This window comes from Echinops telfairi, unplaced genomic scaffold (assembly GCF_000313985.2).
Source record: "Echinops telfairi isolate 266 unplaced genomic scaffold, ASM31398v2 ScPeMD7_3;HRSCAF=10, whole genome shotgun sequence".
In the NCBI taxonomy this organism is placed as follows: domain Eukaryota; kingdom Metazoa; phylum Chordata; class Mammalia; order Afrosoricida; family Tenrecidae; genus Echinops; species Echinops telfairi.
This window is the reverse complement of record NW_022103899.1, coordinates 50548602-50561343: the sequence shown is the minus strand read 5'-3', so window position 1 is coordinate 50561343 and position 12742 is coordinate 50548602. Positions and strand designations below refer to the sequence as shown.

At 47.3% G+C, this 12742-nt stretch overlaps 1 protein-coding gene across 1 annotated transcript in view; it reads left to right on the top strand.

Moving 5' to 3' along the window:
• Nucleotides 1-12742, top strand: part of AP1S3 (adaptor related protein complex 1 subunit sigma 3) — a 131521-nt gene that overhangs the window by 105208 nt on the left and 13571 nt on the right. The window contains exons 3-4 of the mRNA XM_045294225.1: nt 2271-2449; nt 5942-6050. Coding sequence (XP_045150160.1) covers nt 2271-2449; nt 5942-6050 — 288 coding nt within the window. The remainder of the gene's footprint in view (nt 1-2270; nt 2450-5941; nt 6051-12742) is intronic.

Below are 12742 nucleotides of genomic sequence, written 5' to 3'. Positions count from 1 at the left end.
GATCTATTTCCATATCCTCATATATAAATATATTTGATATGTACATGCCTTTATTTAGACCTCTATAAATGCCCTTTGCTGGAGTACTCTTTCTTAATGGTTCTCTTCTACCCAAGTCTCGGTTAGCCCTCACCAAAGGATTGGGTGTGGGACTATGCAGAAAGGGTGTGTGTTCCGCTAACAGAGAGGAGTGGCCAGTTTTCCTTATCACACCCTGGCTAAAAGGATGAGCCATTTCTGAAGTGGTGGAGAAGAGAGGACCTTGGAAGATCACGTTCAGGATCTCTGTCTGAAGTGGTGAAGCTGCTGAGACCAGAAGTCTCACAGACGGTGGCACGGAGAGTCAGAGGAGGGGTACCTTCTGGCCCAAGGGGATGGAACTGTGGGGCATAATGAGAGACACACCGGGCCATGGAGGCTTCCTGGCCCATGGAGGCAAAGGCCAAGGTGCCATGTGGTAGAGAGACTAAGAACCAGAAAGAGACTTGACTTGGGTACCACGTGGTTGAGAGGTGATGAATTAGAGAGAGACTCAATTGTTGACTGAGGAAACCAGTGACTGCTGATCCTGACTTGTGGTAACCTATCAACTTCCCTAGTCCACTCCCTTAATTGGGAGTATTGTCTGTGAGCTCTGCATGGCCACTACAGTGAATTTCTAACCCAGGCATGAGCGGAACGATTGGTGTCAGAGGATGGTGAAGAAGGATGGACCACGGAGGCACATCTGACCCCAGGATGCCATGGCAAATTGGAAGCCAGAGGAGGTCAGAGATGGCCCTCCATTGTCCTTTAGGAAAACAGACATGTGGTCCTGCCATTGGGTTGCAACCAAGAAGAGTCAGAAAGCAATCCACCATAGAGACGTAAAGCCTGTGGTCAATATTTTATTTTCAAAACAATTTTCTCTTTTGGTTAGTTTTAAAAATTATTTCGCTTTGGTCTCCAGTGTGTGTTGCTTCCTCTGTATTAACCCAAACATACTTGAAGGCAGTTTTTAAGTCTTTTGTTTGTTTGTTTGAAACTATCCTAGCACAACAGACTCAATTAGGATTCTAACCCTGCTCTTCTAATGCCGTGGATTGAGAAAACATAATCTCTCATCAAATAAATGTGGCCATTTCTGAAAATCAAATTCACCCTATCTCCAAGGAAACAAAGCACATTTCTAAATGTCATAATCTTGCCTACTGGCGTGAAGCTTATAATATTTCGCTGAAATATGAACCTCTACTTCTTGTACACATTTTGAGATTTATTTGAAAATCAAGTCAGGGGGCTTCCTATACCATTTAAACTGCTTTAAAGTCCATTTTTGTTGCCAAGACCACGGTAACTTGAGAAGATTGATTCTAAAGCTCGCATTTAATTCTCTCCTGCGGTCCCTTCTTACAGCCTCCCTCGTTGCCCTTCCTTTTTTCTCTCGTCTTTATTTCTATATTCTTTATTATTTCTTTCTTTCTTTTTTTAAACATTTTATTAGGGGTTCATACAACTGTTATCGCAATCCATACACACATCAATTGTGTAAAGCGCATTTGTACATCATTCTCAAAACTTTATTATTTCTATAGTCTGTATTCTTTTATCACTTCTACATTTTATATTATCACTGTGTTTCTGTGATTATTAGATGAAACTGGCATGTAATTTGAATTAAGTAAACCCATACACTGTCTTCATTTTTTTTCTTACTTGTGAAAGATAAATGCTATGTTTTTTCCTAAAAGGTTTATGCTTCCTTGAACTCTGCCCCGTCGTGGGTCAGTGAATCTTAACATAAGTAAGCAAAGCCACGGAACCCCAAAAACCACCACAAAATTTCCCCAAACAACTCACCTGCCGTTCTCCCCTCATACAAGGAGCGCTGGGGTGCAGCAGTCACACGCTGGGCTGCTGAAGGTCAAGGACAGCAGTTTGAAACCAGTAGCTGCTCCGTGGGTGGAAGACGAGGCTTTCTACTCACGTAAGGAGTTCCATCTCAGAAACCCACAGGGACAGCTGTTCTGCCCTGGCCTGGGGACACTCTGTGTGGACGTGGACTTGGTGGCAGTGAGTTAATAGAAGTGTACTATTTTTGTGGCGCGCACACTTCCTTTTCCTCTGAATGGCTGATCAGTGGTCCCATGAGCGAATTTTCATGATGGTAAGTCATCTTGGACCCCTTCTCGATTGTGCGCCTTTATAAAACCACGCTGCAGACGTTCAGCATCTCCTCAGAATGACTTAGCTGACCAGGCTCTGGTTTTGTCCCCTGCCGTTTGTTCCAGATCCATTTCATATTACTCTTCAGTCGACAAGGGAAGTTGCGGCTGCAGAAATGGTACACCACTCTCCCGGACAAAGAGCGGAAAAAGATCACCCGGGAAATTGTTCAACTCATTCTCTCCCGTGGCCAGAGGACAAGCAGCTTTATTGACTGGAAGGAGCTAAAGCTGGTTTATAAAAGGTGTGAGTAACTTTATGAGAATGGAATTGCTCATCTTTGCTTTGGTTTGTTCTAATCCCAAGCATTGGATGGCAACCCCACAACCCCACCACTATATCAAACTTTTTGATGACAGGGCTCAAAGATGTGTATCGGTAGTCCAATTAGAAAAGAGCCCCCATTCGTTGAAAGGCCTTTCATGGGGCAAGATGGAGTATAGGTACTTAATCTACACACTGACAATGTGTACAGCAATTATTTTATGAGCACCTAATGTAACCTGAGGAGCCCTGGTGGCATAGTGGGTTACGCATTGGGTTGCAATCCACATGGTCTGCAGTTAGAGACCACCAGCAGCTCTGAGGGAGAAAGACTGGACTCTCTATTCCCATAAACAGTTACAGTCTCGAAAACCCACAGGAAGAGTGGTGTGAGTCAGCACTGACTCGATGGCAGTGAGTTTGGTTTTTGGTTTTACGATATTCCTGGGCTAATGGCCGGGGATCCAACCTCTGGCAAGACACAGCATTCCAGCTCTCATGAGCTTGCTTGTTTGTTACATCAGAGGATTATTTTCCATTAGTAACAGATGGTATGGGGAAGAAACAGTGCCAGCGCTTGTCAGACTGATGGGGACTGATAGCCTGGGCCACTTTCCCATAGTGACTGTTGATGTCTGCCGACAAGGAGCGAACCAAGAGCACAGTGAGCCTGTGCTACTAGCGAGTCCCCGGTCCCAGTGATGGAGTGGTGATTGGACCAGCCAGAATCCTTCTGGCTTCAAAGCCGATGTTCTCCATGGAGAGAGGAAGCTTGATTTCGAGCTGGGCGCTCCAAGGCCCCCAAGAAGAGGTAGAGCCATTTTACCCATGAAGGCGCAGATCATGGATGCCTCAGCCAGATCCAGGGTCCGTAGACATTGAGGTAAACGGTAAACACACGTGGTGGGTAACTAAAGGGCTGGAGGTTTGAGCCCACCCCCAGCACTGGGGAAGAAAGGTCTGGCCCTCTATTTCCGAGACATCAGCTCCAGATACCTTTGGAATCCAGTTCTACTCTGATGTGCTGGCACGAGTCGGAATCAACTCACAGGCGACTGTGGGCTCCGCTTGATAGTTAGCAGTCGTACTCTGCTTCCAGGCGGCAGAGCCCTGTTAGAGATGCCCTTACAAAGGGGGCTGATGAAGCCCATGGAGACAGATGTGATCGCCACACACAAACACTGAATGGAGTAAATGATGAAGTACCTGGGTAACGCTCCTTCTGCTTTTAGCACGAGTCGGGGGGGTTGTCCGCTATGGGTTGGAATTGACCTGGCGGCTGTGAGGCTGGGTTGTTTTCAGGTCCTGTGAGAGGTCAGCGAAGGCTGTGGATATTTGGCTTCGTTAGGTGATGGGGAAGCAGAGGGCCAGAAAGGACCTGCTGACAGAACGCTTGTCTTCGCTCTCCATCTGCGGACTCATTTGTAATTTGGACAATTCTGTAATGAGTAGCCTTTGGTGGTTCTCTCGGCAGATCTTTGCAGGCACCGGGCGTCCAACACTGCGCAAGGCAGACTGGTTTGGTCCATATCTTTATGAAACCAGTCATGTAGTTCGGTGTATGTGTGTGTGTGTGTGTAGGGGTGGGGTTAGAAGGGCACCAGGTACATAGTATGTGTGTGTGTGTGTGTGTGTGTGTGTGTAGGGGCAGGGTTGGAAGGGCACCAGTTGTGTGTGTGTGTGGGGGGGCAGGGTTGGAAAGGCAGGCCTTGCCACTCACAAGGAAGAAGGAGCTGTTTTGTGGGGAAAATGAATGCTCTGAGAGTAAGAAGAACTTGAAGTGTTTGCTGATAACAGTCAAGGATGGGAGCCATCAGTATGGATTACAACTCAACTTACAGATGTGTTAGTTTAGGCACATTAGAGAAACAAATCCACAGAAACTCATACGTATAAGAGAGGGTTTTATATAAAGGGTAAGTGCACATCAAGAAAATATCCCAACCCAGTGCTGCCCAAACTCACAAGTCCAACATTAGCCCTTATGTCTGATACCAATCCACAAAGTCCTCCTCCATCTCACAAAACACACTCAATGATTCTGACTGCAGGAGGAAAGCCGAATCAGTGAGAGTGTAAGCATCTCAGCGCTGACAGGGGTCTCCACACGGCTGCTCCAGAACCCAGGGCTGCATCTGGGTAGGTCCCTGCAAACTTCTCCCTGGGGATGTCTTGCAGGAAGTCAGCCTTGCCAGCTGAAGCAGGGAACTGGCTAAGGCAGCTGCACCTTGGTCTGACCATCACAAAGCAAGAGACCTGAGAACTAGCAAGACAAATCTCACCGAGCCATTTATCCTTCTGCCCTTCAATTAATCCCACATGTGTTTATCGGCCAGGTTGGCACAATAAACTTTAGCTATCTCAAAAGAAGACAGAATCTTCACAACTGGACCATTGGCAACTTCACGATAAATGGAGCAAAGATTGAAGTTGTCAAGGATTTTGTCTTGGTTGGATCCACATTCCATGCTCCTGGAAGAAGCAGTCAACAGATCAAAAGTTGCATTGCCTTAGATAAATCTGCTGCACAGAGTATTGAAAAGAAAGGATGTGCCTGAACCAAACTATGGTATTTTCAGTGATCTCATCTGCCTGTGAAAGTTCAACATTGAAAAAGGAAGACCGAAGAACAATCAATGCATTTAAATTGCAGTGCTGGCCAATAATATTGAAAGTACCACGGACTCCTAAAAGGACAAGCTTAATCTGTCTTGGAAAAAGTACTTCCATAATGCTCCTTAGAGGCAAGGAAGGTGAAACCTCATCTCACATACTTTGGACATGTGGTCAAGAGAGACCAGTCCTTGGAGAAAGGACTTCATGGGGCAGGTGCAGGACGGGGCAGTGTTTCATGCTGTTGTTCATCGGGTTGCTAGGAGTCAGAAAGGACTTGAGGGCACCTCACAGCAACAAGAAGAGAAAGGGGGGGGGCTGGGAGTACAGCACAGCTCCATTCAGTCTGAGAGGATGGATTTCCAAGCTAAGACTGAATGATCTAGGAGTCCAGAAGCAGAGAATCTTGTAGCAGAAATCCATGATGGCAAAAGGTGGACGGGAGATTAGACAGGCGGGTGACATCATCATTTCAGGCACAGAATGACGGGAGTAGACACTAAGCGGGTGCGAGGTTCTGGGGACCTTCATCAGAGGTGTGGGCTGTAGAGAGAACAATTCCCCGGCAGAGAAGGGCCCGTGAGCGGACCCTGGTCGTTGACCTTGGCACAAAAGACTAGTCTGCTGCTGAGGTGTCTTCAAGGTAGAATTGTGTTGAAAGCCTTTCATGTGATCACCAGCCACCATCCGGTCACCACACACTTTGTACATGATCTCTCACAAGGTCGGGAGGATATGGGTGTGACGAGCCAACATCATGCTTCTTGGAGGGGTGGCTCCTCTGGAGAGGAGCTTTTGCATGTTCACTGGGTTGTTTACTGTGTCCTGGAATGTTACTCTCTGTTGTTTTCTTTTCAAGGTATGCTAGTTTATATTTTTGCTGTGCAATAGAAAACCAGGACAATGAGCTCTTGACACTAGAGATTGTGCACCGGTATGTGGAGTTGCTGGACAAATACTTTGGAAATGTAAGTGTTGTTCTGGTCTGTTAGAATTAGTCACCGTCTCCAGCTCCACTTCTGTCTTCCATCGGATGCCTCCCCTCTCTCAAGTCCAAAATATGATTTGCATTTGTACCAAGGATCAAAATATAAGGCTTCTCCCCTTCCTATAATTCTTATCCCGAGAAATAGCCAGCGCCTGTGAGAGGCTGAGGCTGTGTCTCCCTGCATACTATAAACACACCAGAGACCTAATCCTTGTCCTCACTGGCTTTGCCATCTCTCTGCTCTCTTGACTTCCTGTCCTCTCTCTGGCTGCTTTTTTCTAAGCTGCACGTATTCTTTAATCTTAAATTTATACTTAAAGTATGGGTGGGGGTGGGGGTGGTAAAAAGATCCAAATAATTTTTGTTCACATTGCTATTCATTTACTGTCAATTAATACGTGGGGACCAGGGGCCCGTCCTCAGAACTCATTCACTCCTCAGCATCTTACAGCCTGGCTGCCTGCATCACTCCAAGGACATCACCGTCACCATTGACTGCTTCCCAAAGGTCAGCACCAGCGACGCGTAGGTCTTCGCCTGCCTGGTCCCCTGGGCTACACTGGATACTTGCTTGTCGGACTTCCCTCTAACTTCTCTCTCCTGCTGCTTCTCAGCCTCAATTTCTGAAGGCGCCCCTTGGTTTCCTCCCCTGGACTCCTTTCTCTTGGCCCTCTTGCCCTCAGCATGCCTTTTCCTATGTCCCGACCCGACTTTCTCTCCTGGAAGCCCAGTCCTGGATTGCTAGCTGATTGGTCTCCCCTTTGTGGGGAATAGTCTTCGCTGGGTCTTTATCTTGCTTACAATGTGGCAGGAACCCAAGCTCCTCGTTTTCTGAAAACAGGTCCTGCCTTGGTGATTGAACTTACTGTGCTCTGGGTCCCTGCCAGGAAAGCCCAGTGTCTCGCCTCCTTCTCCCCACCACTCCTGTCGGGCTGCCTGTGTGTTCAAACTGAAGTTCAGCTCCTTTCCACGCCACAAGTCAAGCTGGACTTGGACCTTCAGGTCTGCCTTTTGCTTAGCAGCCCTGCCACCCAGCTCTTTCCGGCCCATTTTCTACTCCCCCCTCCTGGCTTGTTAATGATAATGATAATGAAGAAAACTCAGCCTTCTCTGCATTGATCCCAGACGAATTCTCTGACCTCCTAGCTTTTCCCCATGTGTAGCCCAGGCAGAGCCAATGCTGCGGACATGAGCAGCCCTGTGTTGTGTGTGTGCAAGATTTGTCTGAAGAGTGCGTGGCAGGCTCCTCAAGATCCTCATGTGCGTCTCCTTTGCTTGCGTTTCGCAGCACATCACCGCCTCTGGGCCAGCTTCCAGGCACGTGCCAGCCAGTGCCCAGACCCCAGACCCAAGCTATTGGAGTTGTGGCCTGTTACCTCCTCAGCGATACTCTTTCCTCCGCTCCTTTGCTCACTACACACATAGCTCGATTGCACGTTGTTTTGCTCTCACACGAGTCTTCTGTGGTTTCTCTAGTGGAAGGAGCAGCTTTTGGCGATTTGGGTTGGAATTGTGTCAGATCCGTTGTAGCACAAATCTTTTCACAAGGATGAACCCGTGAAGAAGTTCAGAGACTTACCCTTCATTCCTCTCTTCTTCCCCCTCTTTCTTCTTCTTGCCCTCCTCCTCCACTTCACCTTCTCTTTGTAAAGGATGTTATAAACGCTTCAGTGTTGCTTTGAGGGATTTCAGATCTCTGGTCAGTGTGTAGCTGGAAATCTGCTCCTAAACCACCTTTCTTTCTCATTCTCCTGGTTCACCAAGTTGATAGATAAAAAAAAAAAATCATTTTATGAGGGGCTCTTACAGCTTTTATCACAATCGATACATCCGTCCATTGTGTCACACCCATAAGTTGATAGATTGTTGAGATGCCACATCATAAGCTTTCATATTTGAGATTATTTGACTTTAGGTTTCCTAAAGCCCTAGTGGCACAGTGGTTAGGCACTGGGCTGCTAACCACAAGGTCGGCAGTTCACACCCCTGGCCGCTCTGTAGGTGAAAGAGGAGCTTTCTACTCTTGCGAAGAGTTACACTTTTGGCAACTCACAGGGCAGTTCCACAGCCCCACTCTGTCCTCCAGGATGGCTATGAGTTGAAATTGACCTGATGGCAGTGAGTCTGCTTTTATTTTATTTTTAAATTTTACTTTATCAAAGGCTCCAAGGAGGCACCGTGGTTACGCACTCAGCCGTGCTGGCAATTTGAAGCCAACAGGAAAACCGCCCCGGTGAGGTGCTTCGGTAAAGATTACAGTCTAGGAAACCCGGGGGACAGACCTCCTCCGCCCTGTAGGATTTCGGAGTCAGATAAGTTCCACAGGCCACACCAGAACAGCGACAGCGCAACCACAGCACCGTTCTGATGAATTCGGACTCTTTGGCCTGGTCTTTGGGATGAGCTACTGCCATGGCCTTTTGCAGTGGCTTGTGGGAGTCTTCCTGAGGTTTTCTCTGACGTGCCTTCCCCCGCTCGTTTCTGTGTTCGACTGTCACCTGCTGTTTCCACCTGGGTTAAACCCACCATGGTGAGGCAGATTGGGACGGAACTTGATCTCAGCCTGACTGAATTGCAGCCAGAGATTTCCAAACACAGGGTGATGGCTCAAGGAAATTTGACTCACCTTCACCAAGGCAAAGCCCCTTTGAAAAGCCGAGCAGGGTCGGGATGAGTTCCAGTTTCCTCCAGCATTAATTTTCCGTCCTATTTTGGCATCCCTTTAGAAGCTCTGTCTTTGTCAAGAACCTAAATTTAATTCGCTAAGAAATCCATGCATCTTTCATTAAGCTGAGAGCAGCTAAGAGCAAGTCAAGGCTGTATGCCCAATAGGTGTTCAATTCTTATTAATTAATAGTGATGAGCCAGCCAAGCCGTTCCGGACTGAATCTCACTGAGATCATTTCAGGAATAATGCATTTCTCTTTGGCTCTTTTCCTCCCGTGTTCATTCGAAGGCTTCCCTTGAATTCCGCCCTTATGTCAGCCGTCGAGAAACTTTGCCCTTTACTGCCCCCGTAACGCAGTCTCTTCTTATGAGTGAGAATCCCAAATCTCTGGCTGTGAATTTAAGTTATGTGCCGTGGTGTTCCAACCCCCCTTTTGCACTTTTTCAATTCCAAGGAGATTTATAAGGATTAACTCGTTAATCTTTCGATCTTTAGTAAAATAGCATTAACCCCAATTTACAGAGGCTAAGAGGAAATGCCTAAGCATCTCACAGTGGACAAGGGTCATTTGAGGATTTAGATGCTGCCGTAAGTTTTCCATTACAGACTAGAACGTGAGTCTCCACCACTGCACTTGGGTTGTGTGGGCATTGCTGTTCCAGAAGGGACTTGACCTTGATTTAGGGAATTTTCTTGTTTTAAGAACAGCACTGTGAGTCTGGTGTCAGCCCAGGAACTGACTCGATGCCCGTGGCCTAGGATGAGCTGGAACTGCCTCAATGGCAATAGCAGGGTTGAATTTCTTTGCCTCCATCCACCAAGGGTGGGGATCATCCTTAGGAAGCCCCCAGCGCCCTCAATACCAGCTGACATCACCCACCTTGCCAAAGAGAAGCAGTCCCCGTCATCACCTTAGGGGGTGGGGTAATTAAATGGTGGTCCCCCCAAATACAAGCTCGTTTTTCATTGGATGGTTTCGTGTGGCTCACGAAGGATGCTAAAAATATCCAAATAGCCCTTCACAGGAAAAAGTTTTCCCACCCCCGGTGGTTCCAACCCACCAGTGGCCCTGTGGAACAACGGCCTGCAATGTAACCTCTCTGAGGATGCCAGCTCAGACAACCTGAGGACGGCCCATGCTGCACCACAGGAGGTTTCCAGGAGGCAGAAGTAACTCGGTGACAACGGGTTCGGTTGCTCTTTCGGTGTGGGCACGATTGAGTGCCGGCAACATTCCTAGTGCTCAGGGCTGTTCATTCGAGAAGGTCCTCAAGGCACGTTATTCAGTCAAGCTCCAGGCTGGACCAAAATCAGCGATGCGGTGAACCCCACACACACGGTTTCTGTTTTTGTTTCGTAGGCAGCTTTCTCTCAGAATATACAAACATGAGAAAACCAGGAGAGAAGTAGAGAGGCTCATGTTAAGCAACAGGGCCAGTGAGGAGGGAGCCATGCGTATCCGCCAAATGAGATGCAGTGGAGGCTGGGGCTCCCTGGTCCGGTTACCAAGGCAGCTTTCTTCAGGGGGATTGTGAATATTTGGATCATCGGAGGAGCCCTGTGGCCCAGTGGCTTACATGCTTGTCAGCCAACAGAAAGGTTGGCAGCTCAGGAGAAAGAGGTGTCCGTCTGCTCCGTAAAGATTACAGCAGAGACCACCCTGCCGGCCTAGAAGTTCCAGATGAGGTAGAAGCCACTGGACAGGAGTCGCTTTGGGTGTGGTGATTCGTTAGGCCGAGCGGAGGAGATTTGAATTTGTCAGAGTTCGAGATGTTCTCTTGAGATGCTTTCTCTTCTTACTCTCAGATGCCAACACCCTTCGGGAAGGGTTAGAGCCAGTGGACTGGCACCGTGTGGTTACCTTGTGAAATAGTTTCTCATCTGTAGCATTGTTCTATAATGCCAACAAAACCTGTGCCTCCAGTTTCCTTATGACGTGCGGATGTTAGTCGTGTGTATATTTCTTGTGTGTGTGTGTGTGTGTGTGTGTATACGCGTGCATGGGCCTGCTTTGGGATATCACCTGCTACCTGCAGTTGTCATTGGATCCATTCTGACTCATGGCGACCTCAGCTGTGTCAAAGGACTACCCTCCACGGCACCTGTGAGCAGACACCCACCTCCAGTCTTTCAGTTCCCAGCTGAGGTGTGCACCGTTTTCACCTCCCAGGGCCTTTTAAGCCGGAGCAATCCATTCTGCTGGCGGTCCCTCCAGGCCTGGGGATGGGTTGCTCTGCTCAGAGTGGAGTATGAGAAATTTCTAGGGCACTTGCATTAGTCTCTCTCAGATTTACGTTGCAGGACTCTGATGGCTGCCTCCTGTTTCCTAGACTCCTGGGTTGCACCTGCCTTGGACCCTGAGATTCCTTCGCTCTCACCTTGCTTGCTACTCTAACTCCTGACTTCCCATCTCCTCGGGCCTCTGGTAACTGCTCGATTCTCATACTTTCGTTCCAGTGCATAGATGTCTGGTTTACGGTGCTTCTGTTGGTTTATGTATGTTGTTTGAAATTGGAAAATTGTGCATAGACTTCTACTTCTAGCTGCCCCAATTAAAAAACCCAATGCCTTTGAGCTGATATCAACTCATAGAGACCCTATAGGACAGAGTAGAACTGCCCAGAGGGTTTTCTAAGCTGGTAAATATTTCAGAGAAGCAGACTGCCACCTTTTTCACGTGTGGCTGGTGAGCTTGAACCACTGACCTTCAGGTTGGCAACCAAGTACTTTAATCATTGGTCTTCCAGGACTCTTATCTAACCCCATATACATGGGTGTGGGGGGCGGTTGGAGAGAGGATTGCATTATGTATATTATTCAGAAACCTCCTTTTCTTGTTTTTTAAAATGTATCATGCCCCACCTTTAGATGTAAAGGATGCCTAAGCCATAGTGGAACATGCTATACTTATTGAGTCAATTCCCTATTGATAGGCTTTGGCTATTTTCAAAATTGTGTTATAAGTTGTGCTGCAGCAACTTTTGTTGCTACTAGATAAACTTGCATGCTACTGTGAGGCTAGCATGCAATACATTCCTTTGTGTAGCTGTTGGGTCCAAGACTTTGCAGCACCTTTAAAATGGGTAGACCCAAAAACAAAGTGACAGCTATTACAACTGGACCCCCCAAAACAGCTGAGAAAAAAGCACCGATTATCCAAAGTGGCTGTGAGGACCTAGTTATTCTTCCAGCCCACGCAGCAGGTCTCATCCCTCCACTTTCAGAGGACCACGAATTTACGTGGCATTTCTCCACTTTCAGATGAGACCACGCAGCCCATTAGGTGTTCCCTGAGCCTTCCGTTTCTTGCTTTGTCTATGAATTTATGTATTGCTTCTTGACCTCTGTTTTTGTTTTTTAAATAATTGGGATGTTCACCGGAGGGATTTTCAAGAATTGTTTTAGTATCATGAATATTATTTCCTTTCACCCCCTGTTCTATATGAGGGGCTTCAACAAGTTTGTGGAATTCTCTCATAATTCCATTTTCCCATAAATTTTCATTTTCCAATAAACTTTTCGAAGCTCCCTCATATATGTGTGTGTATGTGGAAACTCATGTGTGTGTGTGTTTGTGTGTGCACACACATGTGTGTAAACTCACTGCCATTGAGGCAGTACTGACTTTACAAGTCAGAATAGAACTGCCCCTGTGGGTTTCTGAGACTGTAACTCTTTAGGAGCATAGAAAGCCTCCTCTTTGCTCATAGGGCAGCTGCTGGTTTCAAACTGCTGACCTTGCAGTCAGCAGCCCAATGTGTAACTGCTGTGCCACCAGGGCTCCACACAAATGCACGCACACATACACACACATGCACACATGCACACAGTGAGAGAAAGAGCAAAATACGTAAGTGGGAAAGGAGAGAGAGATGTAGCAGTATACACACGCAAATGCTGTTGATTTGATGCTGTTTTCTAGGGAATGAAGAGACTGTGACCTTGGCTTCTGAGCCAGACGAGTTTTCCTGAGCTAGACATTTATTATAGTGACACTTTGTTAA